The 17,661-nt window shown below is 40.0% G+C and overlaps 1 protein-coding gene across 1 annotated transcript in view; it reads left to right on the top strand.

Annotated features, from left to right (window-relative positions):
• Positions 1-17,661, top strand: part of znf236 (zinc finger protein 236) — a 62,266-nt gene that overhangs the window by 12,867 nt on the left and 31,738 nt on the right. The window contains exons 7-20 of the mRNA XM_016676396.1: positions 865-987; positions 2,696-2,869; positions 3,390-3,567; positions 4,219-4,491; positions 5,506-5,709; positions 5,815-5,947; positions 8,145-8,405; positions 8,519-8,751; positions 9,400-9,501; positions 11,871-12,013; positions 12,276-12,379; positions 13,157-13,308; positions 13,487-13,663; positions 15,991-16,300. Of these exons, the coding sequence (XP_016531882.1) occupies positions 865-987; positions 2,696-2,869; positions 3,390-3,567; positions 4,219-4,491; positions 5,506-5,709; positions 5,815-5,947; positions 8,145-8,405; positions 8,519-8,751; positions 9,400-9,501; positions 11,871-12,013; positions 12,276-12,379; positions 13,157-13,308; positions 13,487-13,663; positions 15,991-16,300 (2,567 nt within the window). The remainder of the gene's footprint in view (positions 1-864; positions 988-2,695; positions 2,870-3,389; positions 3,568-4,218; positions 4,492-5,505; positions 5,710-5,814; positions 5,948-8,144; positions 8,406-8,518; positions 8,752-9,399; positions 9,502-11,870; positions 12,014-12,275; positions 12,380-13,156; positions 13,309-13,486; positions 13,664-15,990; positions 16,301-17,661) is intronic.

The raw sequence follows: 17,661 nt of genomic DNA on the forward strand, positions 1-17,661 counted from the left end.
GTCAAACGTTGGCTATTGCCAGGGACTCGAAGATAAAATGCCACATAAAAAAAAAAAAAAAAGAAACGCCACAAACTTTGACCTGCTGATAAAAATTTTGGACACTCATGATTTGTCTATAAGACCGATAATCTAAGAAGATATGGGAACAGCATTCTGATTGAGCAGCACCTTTGAAACCAACTTTTTCTGCTGGAATGCAAGAAAGGCAATGTTGTATTGCTGACTAGCATGGTTAGCACAGCTAGCACCAGAAGTAGAGCAGTCTCTGTGTGTGTAAAATCAGAGATGAGAATGTGGATGTTTGCTGTACCTCTGTGTTGCTTATCCAGTTGAACAACTTTTGTGTATTCAATTTAGCTTTCCTAATATGTTTTAAGTCTTGCTCTCTCTCACTCTCTTGCAACCTGATTAAACCACAGACATATTTCATATTTGCATTCTCTTTGCTTTATTTGAATAAACCTTTTGCAGTAACAACTTCCATATTCTGTCGTTAGCACATGTTAGGAGTTATATATGGGGCATGCAATTGAATTTTCCTTTTTTTAAACAGAATGTGCAATTCTGGTGAAGTGCTGATTTCTGTGTTCGCCTGTGGCGCATAATATTAGTCTTCCTTCAGGATTAGAGCGTGAAAGTGGCAACATAAAACTAGCTCAGCTTCAAGATTTCAAATAATTTCCAGTTCACATTCCATCAATAGACCTAATTCCGTGTCTTCTTAGACTTCAGGTCTCCATTTAGAGCTCCTATAATCATACATTTCCCTTTGAAGTGCGTCGCAATAAGTCACAGAAAGGAATATTTAAAAGCCATTTGCAAGCAGTAACAGCGCGCATGTGCATTCCTTTTATCCCACAGACCAAAGGGGTACCTCTATTCCCGTGCATGGACTGCAGCTGTGTATTCAAGAAACTGGGGAGCCTGAATGCCCACATCAGCAAGATGCACATCTCTGTGATCGAGGTGCCGTCCAGCACTTCGGTAAGAGAGCCGTATGAAGAAAACGCAAGCAAAAGCCTTGTCACACATGTTCAGTGTCTATCAGATAATAAGCACCGGCTGGAGGTCAAAATGTAGAGATACTTGCATTAGTCCAACACATATGTCTATGTCTTCTCAGAGGGAGCAAGAGGTGAGTTTATTGTAGACTTAGCTAATGGGTCAGTTCCACTATATTTTTAGGAGTAAATGTACATCTTAGGTGAAGAGTGGTCAGAAAATATTCTGAGCAGAGCAGCTTTCCTAATCACAACCTTTTGGGACTAAAATAGCCTTCATATCAGGGTGCATTCATAGTAGCCCTTTTAACAGAGCTCTAGTTTGTTTGCCTCTAAAGTTCAGTTCATTTGGGGAGGTGTGAATGCACAGTCGAACTCTGATGCAGACCATACTGGTGTACCTAGAAACCTAGGCCCCTGGTTGAAGTGAACTGTGGTGTGGTTCAAATGTTTATGTTAATGCCAAGCGAACTGGAGACCGCTCCAAACGCAGGAAGTGGACAATAGTGCAGGGCATTCTGGGAAAATACAACCAAAACAAAAGCTCAAGACTAGTGCTAGCGGGAGAAATAACTCGTGATCTTTGAGCAAAGTTAAAAGAGAAATCCTGCAACAGCTCAAATGTGACTCCACTCCATTTTTGTTGACATTTTATGAACAAGCAAGAAGTTGCACTCAGTGTCTTCTTCTGAGGTTTTGTGTTGTTTCCTTCAGTAGTTCTTGGTGCAGCGCCACCACAGGCGAGGAGGTGAACAGGATTTTCATTTAGTTTGGTTCGTTTTACACAGCGCAGTATGAAAGCGAACCACACCAGCTGAAAATGGAACAAATGTTGCAGTTTTGGTCCTCAGTCAAACCGAGTCTACCGGACTATCAGGTGTGAAAGCACCCTTAGACTTAGACGTACTTTATTGTCATTGTTCAAGGACACAACAGTGAAAAACCAAATGTCATTGCTTGACTACTGGAGTACACAAAAAACCCCTCTGAAAACGCTAAACATAAATGTGAATATTTAGTGCTGTAGTGTCTGTTGCTCTGTAGAATGTAACTCTGTAATGTCATTGATTGTGTAAAAACTTTCACAATCTGATCTCAGCCCTCTAATGAAATGTGATGCTAGATTTGTCTTCAGTAGATATGTCTATCCCATTCATTTTTTTCAATTCACCGCATTTTGGCTACTTATTGACAAATGCATTCATTTTAAAATGCTCGGATAGGTGATGGGAGTAAAAAAAAACCATCCAGATTCAGACATCTGGATGGGTTAAAAAAAAAAAAAAATCTAAATTGTGTCTCTGTAAAAACCGGCCTACTTAATTTGTGTGCTTATATTAATATTCTATTTGAATATGGTGAATAATTTCACACTGATTATTCAAACTGTTTTTATTTGCAGCTAAATGATGTCAGTTTAGCTGCCACAAATTAAATTTGTTTATTTAGATTTAACTACAGCCTGGTGTTTATTTTGTCACCTGTGTTTGCACACCAGTGATTCAGACATTGGCATTCTGCTCAGTCATTCCCCGATCCTTGGCTCATTTTATGCTCCGGGGGTTCCCTAATAAAACTTAGTCAGCCATCAAACTCTGGCCTCTCTCGGTTCTTTCGTCATGTTGCTCATTCCTTTTTTTTTTCTCTCTCTCTTTTCACTCTTGTTCCCCCTCTACTTTATCTGACTGCAGGAGACCGAGACAACAGGTCAGACCGTGGGGGGGTCGGAGGGTGGCGAGGGGGTGACAGATGTCATCCAGCAGCTCTTGGAGCTGTCGGAGCAGGTCAGTGGGGAGACGGCTCAACCTCAGCCTCCGGAGCCAACTATTGCCATGGAAACTGCAATCAACCAGGACATCCTGCAGGTGAGTGAATGGCAGCCATACATTCAGGATAACAGTTAAGAAATGGAAGGGCCTGGTGTAAAACATATCATATATTTTATTATATGCTTTATCATAATAAAGCACACTGAATTATGATATAATTCAATGTGCTTTTCTGCAGTGATTGGACGTCAGGGTCTCTCTCACTGTAGGGGAAACTTCAATCATGCAGTGGAGATGGGAAGCACATAATGAATTTTCTGCAGAAAGCTTCATCCGTGGCCGCGGCCGTAGAGTTAATAGAACCCATGCATGACAGTGTAAATGGATGCAATTATCGCTGAGCTTTGGATTGGGATCAGGGCTTCATTTTCATGCCTGGATATGTTCCACTTTTGCAAACCATGTCCAAAAACGAATGAAGAGATGATAAGAATTCTCCAATATCATTTTGTAGATAATAGCTTTTCCTCTTTGTTTCCTCAGTTTTTTTTTCTACTTTTTCCTTATGACTGCTTTTTGATCCGGGTTTGGCGGGATGGCTGTTCTGTGTTTGCAGCAAGCTTTGGAGAACAGTGGTCTGAGTGTCGTCCAGCCGCAGAGTGACGCCCCATCCGGAGAGTCTCAGAATCCGAGCACAGAGGGCACCGCTTCAGAGAGCAAGAAAGTGGAGTTCCCAGACAAATCACTAAGGGAGAAGAGGAGGAGCATTTTTAAGAAGCCTATACAAATGCCAGGTAGGCTGGAGGTGAAGATGTGGGGTGAGATGAGATTTATTAAATTGTGAGAGCTACTGTCAGAGGTCTTCAAAGCTTTCATAGCTAAGAATTCATCTCATGTATGACATGAAACAGCTGGAAATACATGTGTAGAATGGTATTTAGGGTATTTAGTTGTTTTTGTTCTTCCAGGATTTAGCTCCATTAATCTTCACGTCAGTTTTAGCCAGCTTCCTTGTCCGGGATAAATGACTTGTGGTCTTTTACTAAAGACAAAAAAGAAACCGTACAACCACTAAGGTGTCACACCATTTCATTTTTGCTTACATTTTGTGAAGAAGGACGTTGTGCTCAGTGTCTCCTTCAGATGTTTCCTTCAGTGGGTCTAGGTGCAGCGCCATCACTGGTGAGGAGGTAAACAGGTTTTTCAAAGGGTTTGGCTCATTTCACACAGTGTGAAATTAACCGCTGCACCTGAAAATGTAACAAATGTTGTAAGTTTGGCCCCCAATTGAACTGAAACTACAAGCCTATCAGGTGAGAATGCACCCTTAAGATAGTAGACCAGTAAAACAGTGAAAGGTGTGGTTGTAACATGACAAGACGTGGAGCAGTTTGTTTAGCATGAATATCTTTGAAGAGCTGATTCAGTTGTTTGCTCTGCTACAGGCTCGATCAGGGAAGAGGACGGTGTGCGCTGGCACGGCTGCCCTTACTGCGCCAAAGAGTTCAAGAAGCCCAGCGACCTCGTCCGCCACATTCGCATCCACACCCACGAGAAACCCTTCAAGTGCAAACAGTGTTTCAGAGCTTTCGCAGTGAAGAGTACCCTCACAGCTCACATGAAGACACACACAGGCATCAAGGCCTTTGAGTGTCAGTGCTGTCTGAAGCGCTTCTCCACTTCAGGCAGCATGAAAGTGCACATGCGGCTGCACACAGGTGAAGTTGGCGGCCCGCCCCATGGAGTGGTTGCACTGAAAGCCAATGCTAAGGCTTTTATTTAACCGAATACCGTCTAAAGGCCACGTTGTAGATCATATTCAGTTCAAGCATCTGTGGAAACCTCTAGTATGAGTTGATAGAGCCAGGCTTTCAATGTCTGCCTTTGTGTTTGTCCTGTGGTTATTTATGTGCTTCCTTTCAAGTGTTTAATATTTTCTGGTGATGTAAACTATTTCCATTTGTCTCAGCAGACATTTATCAGATTTATTAATTTTTTCAGGGAGTCCGCGCATCATTAAAAAGTCTAAAATTCATGTATCTAAAATTCAGGAATTAAAATGTTTGAAAATCATAAAAAAAAAAAAAAAAAGGTAAGTTGGCCTTAAAATACGTTAATCACAGGTTTTATATTTTATGGTGGCAGGACTATTTATATCCTTCATAGTCTTTTTTCTTGTGGGACTTTTCTGTCATTCAAACGTTTGAGTCACTTCATTGCATTCTGTGACTCAAGGCAATTGACGTTACTGGCAGCTAGCTGCTAATAAACACATGCTAGCTAGCAAATGTATATTAGTGGCTCTATTAGTAGGAACTTTTGGTTCTGGTTCCTGCAGTGAAAATGAAGGGAGGAGAAAAACTAGCTAGCTAGCTAATAAAAAAACTATTTATAACAAAGTAAGCTAGCTAGTTAGCAACTAGCTTGTTTGCATCTATTATGGTTTAAGTGTAAATCTCATGCAGTTTGACCAGACAACGTTCATCTTCACCATTAAATCACGTGTGTTGCCAACCCATACGATACTATGTTTCTATCATACATTTCTGATGTAATGCAGAACTTAATTTTCATCATAATAGTCTTAAAAAAGGTTTTAGAAAGCTTTAATTTGGACTGGGTGGACCCTGCAGAGACCCTGTGCTTATTATTGTTTTTGTTTCAGGTTAATAACTAGAGTTTGTCTGTGAGTTTTTACGTGACGTGGCTACTTTTGCGCTCCGTGTCCTCAGGCGTACGTCCTTTCCCCTGCCCTCACTGTGACAAGATCTTTCGCACGTCCGGTCACAGGAAGACGCACATTGCGTCACACTTCAAAAGCCTGCAGCAAAAGAAGAACAGATTTCAACGGAAAGCCAACAAAGCCAAAGCTTCCAAGAACATCTTACCTCTGCCCGACATCCCCTTGCAGGAACCCATCCTCATCACGGATTACGGTGCGAACACTTTGTGAATTTTGCTGGTCATAAATGTGTGCATGCTCACCATTGCGCCTTCACGTGGAAGACTTGAAGGTTTTGTGTTTTTGTTTGTTTGACCAGGCCTCGTCCCCTCCCAGAATCCCCGCCTTGCTTTTCAGCAGTTCCTGGAAGTTGTGGGCAACGACAGGCCGTACAAGTGCCAGTACTGCAGCAAGGCTTACAAGAAGTCAAGCCATCTAAAACAACATGTCAGGTATTGTTTTCCTCTTTGAGATTCTCTCAACATTGGCAGGATGATGCCATGAATTCCTGAACAAAACTGGAGGGGGAACCAGCGAGATGGAGCAGAGTGAAATGCGATGGTGGTGGAGGTGATAAATTTGGGTTGAACGGTATGACAGCACCGAGGGAAATGAGAATAAATTGATGTGGAAGGTGGAAACAGAATTGTCTGCTGGTAGGTGGTGGAGGAGCAGATAGGATTTACTTAACGTTTGGTAAAAAAAGTCTCCCCTCTGCTTTTCCCCAAAGAAAAAAAAACCCAAACGTCTTTGAAGTAAACTGGTGATTCTCTTCAATTTTTGTTTTTCTCTTTGTGTGTTCCAACTTCTTGACATTAGTTTTAACTTAAAGCCTAAACACAGCGCCTTCCAAAAGTATGGATGCCCCGTTGAATTTTCTTTTTGTGTAACTGAGAACTGAAATACAAGGTATGCTTGGTTTTATTTTATTTTTTTTATAAATAAAAATCTTAAAGGGGGCTATTTTGTAAAATCAGCTTTTTTAATAGTTTTATATTATGTTATATTGTTATTCCTTCATCAAAAACATACCTGGAGTGTTGCTTTGATTATTTCATGCATGTTCACATACACAGCTCCTCCAGACTAGCAGCAGCAACAATTAGCAAACACCTGGTGGAACTGTGAGTCCACTGAGCTTATCATAGAAACTATTTCTCAGTCCGTCGCTCCTAAGAAGGTTGTGAATGGCATCAGTGGACAAACGTTGCTGTGATGACGTTCTGAAGGCAGTGTCATAGAGAAAGTTTATGATTCTATGTGAAAAATGAAAAAGATATGACAGAAAGACATATCTATATGAAAAAGACCCAGACAAAGGTTTGTTTGGGTTGATTTTTATTTCCTTAGTAAATTAAAGCGTCTTTTAAAAACTCCTTTTTCTATTTACTCAGCGTACATTTCTCTTATATTAACACTTTTTAGAAGATCTGAACCATATAACCGAGACAAAAAAACACTTTTTTTTTCACAGCTCTGTATTTCTTTGCAAGCTGTGAAAGATGCTAGAAGGATAATGACAAACATTTTTTCCTCTCGTTTCATAAAAAATGTCTCCCCCTGACACAGCAGTTTTTTTATTTTTATTTTTTTTTATGTTGTTCCCGTGGCAACACTATCTTGACAACACATCCACTTTGATTTTAAGCAGAGCTTTTCATTATTCTACAGCTGTCAGTGTTGTGCTGATCTGCTCCCATTTGGGGTTTCCGAGTTTGTATGTGATCATTTTCATCTGATACGAATCGGATCCTTCTGGAGGAGCTTAGACGTATCCGCAAGAATAAATCCCTGTTTGCCTGGACGCTTGGTGGAAGACTTAAAAAAAAAAAAAAGAAAAGAAAAAAAAAGAAAAGATTTCTTACATCAGTCGTATCTGTTTCAACTAGAAAAGTGGCTACACAGAAACAAAACAAGAAGAAAAACTGTAGGCTCTTATCAGCTAGAGCCATCCATGTCACACAATGTTGCTCTGAGCCGAATGGAACTTTGATTAATAATAGTAGATAAAGGCAGATGCTGTTAGTATTTTAAAATGACATATCTCATTCAGTATTATTTGTCCTCTATACCAAATCTAAGTAATTAAGATCAGACATTTTGCCAACAAAGTTCCAGGATGATAACTACATTAAAGTTAATAAATCTCAATGCGATGAATAATTCACAAACTCAATGGCAACTTTATCTTTAATGCACATTTTAAAAAAAATTAAGTTGTCCAGAAGTGTTTCACAAGGCCGACACAAAACTAATGAGCAAGATACCACAGCGAAACATTTTTCAAAAATCTACTCTGTAATGTAGAATGCCTAAAAGCAGGAACGAATGAACACAAAGTAAAAGTTCTGTTAGGAGAAATGGATTCATGGGGTTATGTCTCAAGCAGAAGATTAGTCTCTACACCAAGAGGCAATTTATTTCGGATCACAGATTAACTGGAAAAATTAATGGAATTTGATTAATGTCAGCCAAGTAGTACATGGTCTTGGAGGAGGCATTGGAGAGCAGTTTGCGCACAACTGATCCGGTTGTTTTCCAACATTTCATCCATTCACAACCTTTGTCTGGCCGAGTCCCACCACCGCGCACCGTGTAATTGGTGTGTGAAACTATAGTTGTGTTGACGTTTTGCTCTGTTTGTCCCAGATCTCACACAGGAGAAAGGCCGTACAAGTGCATCCAGTGCAGTCGAGGTTTCGCCTCCTCCGGAGTCCTCAAAGCTCACATCCGAACGCATTCGGGCCTAAAGGCGTACAAGTGTCTGGTGTGTGACACAACGTTCACCACCAGCGGGAGCCTGCGGCGCCACATGACCACTCACAGCGAACTCCGACCTTACATGTGCCCCTACTGCCAGAAGACGTTCAAGTCGTCACCCAACTGTAGGAAGCACATGAAGACGCACAGGTTTGTGGGTCCTCGCGGGTTTTTTGTTTGTTTGTTTGTTTGTGTGCAGTGAAGTGACCTTTTTGAGGATTAGTGTTGTGCTCTGACTTTCTGCTGTCGTGCTGGGAAATCAGGTATGAACTGGCCCAGCAGCTGCAACCACAGTCAGGAGAGGATCCGCTGGGAACAGGCGCCGTTACCCATGACATGCCGGTGGAAATGGAGGCGGAGTCTCTCCAGCAGGCTGCCACTACTGCAGCAGAGCAGCAAGGCATGCTGGGACTGGGCCAGGGAGAGGTTGTGAATGGAGGCCAGCAAGTGACACTCGATGCCCCTTTGGCTGACCAGCCACTAGTTCAAGGCGAAGGTAGCAGCATACGTAAAATGTGTTTTTGGAGAGAGAACAAAGAGATATGAAATAGATAACTACATTTAGACTTGTTCTCTCTTTAGTAACAATATCAGTCTATTTAAACTTTCCTCTGTGCAATTGATAGAGATTAGAAAAAATATGTCTCTGAAGTGTTTTAGCATTTCACATGCTTAAGAAGAGTGACTGTTAAAACATGAACTGGTCTCTGACAATAACTTGTAGGGTCATCACTGTCACCCTGAATCAAACGAATCAACTTAACTCATTGGCTATTATTAGACAAGTTTTTCTTTTTCTCATCTCTTTCTGCTTCACTTCCTGCCCGGCTACTAATGAATAAATTGCATTAGTGCAACAAAAATCTTTATTTTTCTTTCTTTTATTTTTTTTTAAACTGGCCGTATACTGAATATGAAAATATATGCAACAATTTACACATTTTCATTTATAAAAAATGTAGAAAATCATGTATTATTTCCTGTTGGACTGAGACCCTCCATGAAGTTTTTCATGGAGTTTAACAATAGAATTCAGTCATATCAACTGCTGTGTCAGCAAATGTTTATAGTCCAATATTTAAAGTGTAAACGTGCCCTGAAATCATTTCCTAACCAAATGTTTTGTGGATCTTTGCTCTTGCAGACTCGTATGTGACCACTCAACATGCTTTGCCGCAGAATATCGGTCAGTTTGAGACACAGACTCTACCTCAGCCTACCTTTGACCAGCAAAGTCTAACACAAGGTAAAAAAAAAAAACAGTCATTCAAGTTGACTCCGCTTTCATCCCGAAGGTTTTAACATTTTTGAAAATTCTTTATTTTACATATTGCGTGCTATAAACTTGAACACCATCAAACATGTGTCTCAACCGACGCACCTCAGTAGATTGAAATACCGTCAAAAAGTCAATTTATTACAATAATTCAGTTCAAAAAGTGAAATTCCTTTACAGATTAATTGCGGTGTGTTATTCTTCAAGCCTTCATTCTGTTATTTTTCATATTTACGACTTACAGTTAATAAAAGTCCAAACATAAGACTAATAAAACAGATTTTTAATACAGAAATGATTATGTTGATCAACTACCAGCTTGACATTTGTTCAAGAAATGGTTAATGAAACCTTGAACAAGCCAGGTAAGTCTCAAAAGGACATTGCTCAAGAATCGTATCTGTTTAGAGCGCTGACTATAAGCTTATTATTGGAAAGTTAAGTAAAAAATGGGCAGAAGTCATACGGTAATGTCAGCATAACAAGCTAATCGTGGTATGAACCGTGGCTATAGTGAGTTTATGTGATTCCTCTCTCCTGACAACCTTTACAGTTACAGATTTTACTTTTTTTATTTTCAAACATGACTTGGCATCTGCCTACACTGCTCAGTAAATAACTATAATCACTAAACCACACACCTGATTTAATTAGAGTGGAACTGATTTTCTGGCCAGAAAAATTATATATTATTGTTTTTGTAGCTTCACGATTTTTAGGAGAGATGTAGACATAATTTCTATAATAAATCTAAATTTTCCACTTTCAACTGGGAAAAGAGAGAAGTAGGAGAGTCTTTCTTCTCCTGCATAACTCAAAGATATATGATTTTCTTCCCACCACATTGTTGCCACCCTCCCTGCCAGCACTTCTTACTCTCCTGCCCAGTCTGAAAACACAGCTTGTTCTGATGCTACAAACAATTTAACATTCGCTCATCAAACATTTAGCAGATAGGTCCGTCTTTTTCCGCTCTCCCAGGATGTAGTGTGACCTTCACATCTAAGCAGAACAGATGGGAGATCTAATTGGCTCAAGGAGAAAGACACGCGGACCGGTTTGCCATCAGATTTTGAAGGGCACGCGTCTCGTGTATCTGGATAAGTGGGGCTCTTGAACATCAAACCTTTAGCCTGTGGTGCCACACCGTCAGAGCTGGAGTGCTGTCATGTGCTGTAATTGAAGTGTTGCTATTGATGACATGCAGCCCTCTGGGTCCCTCGTGGAAACCCAGCATTATTTAGTCACTTACTGCAGAATCTCATTTGGTAAGCTGGTTTATATCCCCTGGTTTTATTGGTGCTGGGAGATGATGCAGCATTTGGAGTTCACATGTGGCTTCAAAATGAGCAGCTCTTCAAAATGTAACAACCCCAAAGAGACATGAAAGACCTTTTTTTTTTTTTTTTTTAAAGCAAACACCTGATTCCTAGAAATAGCAATCTTTCAGTTATAGTAATAAGTAACAAAAATCATTTATTGTCATTTTATATCAAAAATTCATAATAAAACAACATTTTGTATCAGTATTGATAATGTAGCGTCTATGATGTCCACCGTCAAGTAAAAAATAAAATGTAGGATAAGGGGCATTGTTTACGGAGCTCCCACCATTTTTGGAAAACTTGGAACAATAAGATTAAGAAAATGAAATTACTGTATCCTTGGAGATAAATATGAATCGAACGTGGATAAAAGATGAGAGATAACATCAAATTATTACTATTTTTTTTTCCTTATTTTTCATTCCTACCTGTTTTAGGAACAACAATTTACATTGCGATCATAAATAGAAACACTGCCACTAAAATAATCAGTGCAATAATCCAGACCCTCAACTACATGAAAATTAGGACCGATATCATTATCCAAAGTTAATATTGCTGTGGCCAATAGCCGATATTTACAACACTATTTATGTCATATATATATATATATATATATATATATATATATGTCCCTACAGTGAAAACATAACCATTACCATTGCCTCAGTTAAATACAACACAATCCTCCACGATCACTGTCATAAGCCCTAATACAAATAAACACAAATAGCAAGAAGATGGAAACACAGTGCATCGTTTTCTATTCAGTATTTTGTTCTATGGAAAGTAACTAAGTTATTTGTGAAAAACTCGCCTATGTGTTAAACAGCATTACTTCGGCCTGACATTTGCAAAGTAGCCAATCCAGTAGGAGCAATATTTAATTTCTTCGGTGAAGGCTGGCTGTATCATCAACAGCCGACATAAGGAAGACCGTAGATATTAGCTTCTGTGGTTGTGCTAAGAACGCAATTATCCAGGAAATAAACAATCTCTACTTCCCACACCCAGGGTTCACCATACCGGAGCCGAGCTACAACCAGCCCCAGTTCTCCGCTGTCCAGCAGCTGCAGGATTCCAGCACACTGGAGTCCCAGGCTCTGTCTTCCAGCTATCATCCTCCAAACCTGCTCCATGTCCCCAGCTCAGAGGTTGTGAGTACTCAAATTTGTAAAAAACAAAACAAAAAAAACAATCATCTTTTGTGTTTTCAAAAGGTGATATGCCCTTTACATTGTTTTGCTTCAGAAACAGTTGAGTAAAGCTAATTTTTTAATCTAAGTCTCCCAGGAGACTTAAGAATTGATTAAACTGTTTCAAAAAGCATGCAGTGGAATTTTCCCGCAGCAGTGAAATATAATCTGGTATATTTTATAATTGGATTGTTGATGTGTTGGTTTTTCTTTGCTAATGCAGACAAACGGACTTCTTCAGGAGAGCAGCCAGGCTGATCTCCAGCTGCCTACAGAAGCAGCAGACTACCAGGAAGACGGTGAAGACAACACCAAGAGAGCCTACAGGTTCGTTTCAAGGATCACGAGGAAATCCAAAAAGTTGATGATTCCAAATATCTGGGTGTTGTGTTAAATTTCCAACTCAAATTTGAAGCTTTGGGGAAATTTCTGAAACTGTAAAATCAACATTTAACTGTTTGTGTCTAATAAGATCATGTTTCTCTGCATATAGTAAATTATGTTTGCATGGTGTAATTTTGTCATAACTTGATGATCCCATAAAATTAGGCCTGACCATTCCATAGGCTTGAAAAGATACTTGAATAGGAATCAAAGCTGTGGAACCGGGCATGACATTGACTCGGTTTGCTTATTTTCTCTGACTGTAAAAAAAAAATAAATAAATCTCTGGATTTTACAATGTAGATTTAAATTTAGGAAAGTCTTATTACTGTTTAAATTTCTTTTTCACAGTGAATAAAATGAATAAAACATGAGAGAGACAGAAATCAGCGGATCTGATGTGTGAATAGCCTTGAATAGAAGAAACCTTCTAAAACAAAGAGCTATTGCCTCTGCAGTTTTCATTCTCACTTGTTCAATAGTTGCTCATTGTTCCAATAACTGGCTCTCTTCTTGCAAACATTTATTTCGGCTACAAAACAAACAAGAAACAAAGGCTTTGTTTTACCAGCCGGCTCCTCTGGAGACGGGAGATAATTCCTCCTGGCTGAATCCGTCTTAAAATTACATGCCCGAACACTCTGTTCTCATCCATTTTGCATTAAGACGACCTGAAATGATAAATAAATCTTCCTAAACCTGACCCTCGCCTGTCTTCAGATGCAGCTGGTGCTCCAAAGCTTTCAAAAAGTCGAGCCATCTGAAGCAACACATCCGATCCCACACAGGGGAGAAACCGTACGCATGTCACCTCTGCGGACGAGGTTTTGTTTCGGCTGGAGTGCTGAAGTCCCATCTCAACACACACACAGGTGAGCTTTCTTTTCAGAGGTGGGAAAACGTTCTGAATCGTTTCTGTATCGAACAGAGAGTTCTAAAATCCCTCAATGTTGTCCGGAACCGCATCAGAGGAAATCTGCTTTCTAATTTCGGTTTCAAATACTTAGAAAACTTCAGACACTCAGCTTTGCTCTCACCTCTGCCTTACAGGGATGAAGCCGTATAAGTGTGACGTTTGTGAAGCTTCTTTCACTACTAATGGAAGTCTGAGTCGGCACGCGTTTATCCACAGCAAGTCATTCAAATGCTCCATGTGTAACGAGTGCTTCCGCACCAGTCTGTTTTGTAAAAAGCATATGAAGAAGGAGCACGGTGTGGAGGAAAAAGGTAAGGACGTCGACACCATATCTGGATTTCTCAGCACTTTATATGATTTTTGTCGTTACAATTTCTCACATGATGCTCCTTCTCAGTGATTTAGATTCATTTTCATGGGTTTTTTCACTTTTTTACATTTCGTTGTGTTACAGAGAAGAATATTATTATAGGATTTTATGTACTAGTGGAACATATGGACATAAGGCTAAAAATGTTATATCATTTATTAAATATAGATAACAGAGGGCTGGGACTTTAATGCATTCACGCAAATTCATTCCATAGATTTTTAATTGTTTAAAACTTTGCCGGAATTAATACGTTTGCGGCCGGAACCTTTGTATTTGCACGTTTCTGATACACCTGTAAATTTTACTCACAAGTGACAACCGAGAACAACAGCGATGGACACCAAAGCCGCTTCTCTTGGCACACTAGATGGAAAAAAAAAACGATCTAATGGCACAATAGTCTTCTAAAGTCTACTGCGTGAAAGTTCTGCTAAAAGGAGTTAAATTGTCACCAAAGCTAATGAAGCCTAAAATAGCATCTCAGCACTAAACATGTTGCACAGACAATCCGAACGCTAATGTCATCGTCGACAGTCAACACTTCTAAAGAAATACTTTTTCAAAGGGGTCACATGAATGATCAGGGGTTCCTGAAAAACCTGGATGCTGAATGAACCTGATGATTGAATAACCTGATCAAAACCAATGAATACCTTGGTTGCGGTTGGCATATGTTCAGTATGTTTGGCTAGGATATTCCTTTAGAAGTGGTGTAAGGTAAATCATCAGTAAACAGAGTTGTTCAGCAAATGTCAGGATAAATTATTGGAGTACTTTAGAAAAATAAACATCACCATGAGACCAATCAGCATGTAAGGCAGGTCAGCAATACATACAGCTCTGCTCCTGAGTTGACAGTCAGTCAGTTTTCGATGTTTTATAAAATCCAAAGACGTGTCAACAAGATTACAACAGTTGGTCTAGTAGCCCTTTATCAATTACAGATATTCTCAGGTGCTTTGGTGCATTTCTCGAATCAACCTCGACATTTGCAAAGCATCCCTCGAAACAATTCATGCAGACAGCAGAACAGCATGGATTACCTGCAAAAGCTAGTCTCTTTCTCAAAATCCTTACTTCATCTCTCAAAAGTAAATATTTGTCCATGAACATCTCAGTGCATCAGAATGATAAGCCTTTGTTTCACTGAATACAGATCGGGCAATGAAAATAATAAGTCATGCTGTCAATATAGCAGGGTACTCTGAAGGGATGTTCCGATATGATCTAAGGGTAAAGTTTTAATGACAAGTACTGTAAATTGTATTTGTGGGAGATTAATGGCAAGAGACTGGACAGAATTCACATTTTACTGTAATTTGTTGACATACCTCGTCAATGTGACACAGAAAGGAAAAGACAGCACTAAGAAAAACATAAGACAATCTCCTTATGGAAAACTGTTCATGCAGTCCTGTAAGAATTACAGTGCAGTTTTCCTTTACTTCCCATTTTCATGCAGAGGGGAAAACAAGATCTTCAATAAAGTAAAGGATTGAGGAGCAGGATGAGAGGAACTCCATGAGAATCTTTTTGTGGGTCACAAACTTATGCTTAAATGTTGTGGAGGTCCAGACCATTCAATGAAGACCCGTAACGCCACAAGCAGTTGAAAATGTTGGACATTCAAAAGCAAAAGCAAATGCTTTTGAACATCAGAAACAAGAAACTGCGTTCTCAATGTGCGCAAGGGGACACAATCATTTGAAGACTGAACAAGTGGTTTTGAGAATTACAAATCTGTTCTAAGAAATACTGAGAAAATCCGTAAGACTGCGTGGACTTTTCTGAGAAATGCACTGAGGGAATTATGCTCTCTGCGTGGCTCAGTGTGTGAGTCCACATCAGGTGTTTAAGCTTCAGCTGTGCGAGGTGTCAGACAAATGACCAAGGCTGTCCTCCAGTGTAGGCAGCTGCACTGTGAGATAACACCCAACCTGACCACGTCACTCTGTCTTGACCCGTAGAAAAAAGTACCGTTGTGTCTGAAACTGTGGGATTGATAAACTTGATACTTGGAGTCATATTTGCAGCTACTTTTAACCCTTTTCATGCGGTTCTCAGCGGAGTCTGTTTGCCAGTCAACTTATTTAAGTTCAGCTCACGTGATTAAAGAGCTTCACATTGATGCTGCGCTCCATCCGTCTCTCATTTATTCTTTTTTTTGTGTTGTTCTGCACCGAAAAGAAACAAAGGTAAAATCTTGAAGTAAAGGGTAGGCATGTTCAAACTTCAGGTTGCGCTGACAGTTCGCTTGTCTGCCAGTTGTAGATCTCGAGCCTCAAGACGGGGATGACGACGACGATGACGATGACGACGACGACGGAGATCAAAAAACATCCAAAAGGAGGAGTTTGGAGATCATCACTTTCACCGAGGAGCAGGCAGCCGAGCTGGCCAAGGACCCCGGAGAGGAGGCCTCCGTGTCGGAGCGGATCCTCGCCCAGTCGGCGGCCGAGAGGGATCGCATCAGCGAGATCAAGGACAAAGCGGTGGAGCTGGAAACCGAACCCAAGTTTGCCAACTGCTGCAGTTACTGCCCCAAGAGCTTCAAGAAGCCCAGCGACCTCGTCAGGTAAAGGTCACACCTCTGTTTCTGGTCATTTTCCTGTCAAGTCAGAAGGACGGAAGCTTTTCTGGTCTTTCCAATGCTGCAGTGTAAAACTTATAAACCCTCAATCAAATTTAAGATATAAATAGCTTGAGAATTCCAGCAACCGCATCGATTGGGAGAAAGATGGATCCATCTCAGAGATGGACAGGTTTTGGTGTGAAATGTGAGTCTTGACCCCAAAACAGAAAGCGAAAGACCTTATCAAGATGCTCGCTGAAATTGCTAGCATCATTAGCCCCGTGGAAGCAAGCAGTGTTACTGATGCTAGCTAAAAGACTCCAATAGAAAGAAACTCTCTCTGCAAAAGCACAACATAGTTTGCACATGTACTCAGGAATAAATGCCACATCTTTTGGAGGCATTTCAGGCTGAATAAGTACAACTAAAATGAAAATGTTTGGTCATAACAAGCAGTTATGTTCAAAGGAAAAACATTAAACCCAACTGTCAGGTAAAGGATTGGCAGCTTCGTGATGCGTCGGTGTTTTGCTTCAGGAGGGACGGGTGCGCTTCAGGAAATAACGTCATATGGAAATATTGAAGCATCAGTCTGGAATTTAAGCTGGAACATCAGCTTGAGTTTTCCAAATGAGCAACAATCAGCTCCATACATCCAAATTAGTTACATGCAGGTTTAGGGAGAAGGTCAAAGTCCATCACAAAGTCTTGACCTCAATCTGGAATAAGCTGTGGACATGGCCAAAAAGAGGTTACAAGGTCTGCCAAGTCATTTTAAGAGAAATCACCTCTTTGAAATAAACCTCCTTTAAAGCTGATCAGCAGCTGTTTTGTTAAACTAGCATTTATTTATATGAATAAACAAACTAAATGGAATAAATTGTACCTCTACAACAAACTGTTGTTATCAGAGTTATTGTTACTGTTATTGTTTTGCAAAGATACCATCTAACGGTTATCTTTTACTTACTGTCACACCAGGGGGTTTTTTGTTCTGTTTATTTTTTTCAAAGATTTTTTAGCTCTCTTTGATCAGTGGAGCTACTCTACCAATTATAGTTTTATAAGATGTCTCTCAGCAATTTTAGAAGTGGGTAAATAATCTTTAGTGCCACATTTTCTCTTTATCGCAAAATGTTTTGGTGCTAAAATGAAAAACTTTAAGCTCCTCTTTCATGTTTTTTGGACAAATCCCAAATTCCTCTGTCAAGCCTTCAGGCCGTTTTCCTTTTGAAAATGCTACAGTGAGCCGTATTTCTCCCTATATTTTAATATGACCCAGAGACTTAGCAGTAACTTTTTTCTTGTTTTTCATACCTGCTCTTTTTTTTTTTATCTCTTTTTCTGTTTTCACAAATGTGAAA

The sequence above is a fragment of the Poecilia formosa genome, unplaced genomic scaffold (genome assembly GCF_000485575.1).
Source record: "Poecilia formosa unplaced genomic scaffold, Poecilia_formosa-5.1.2 Scaffold0, whole genome shotgun sequence".
NCBI lineage: Eukaryota > Metazoa > Chordata > Actinopteri > Cyprinodontiformes > Poeciliidae > Poecilia > Poecilia formosa.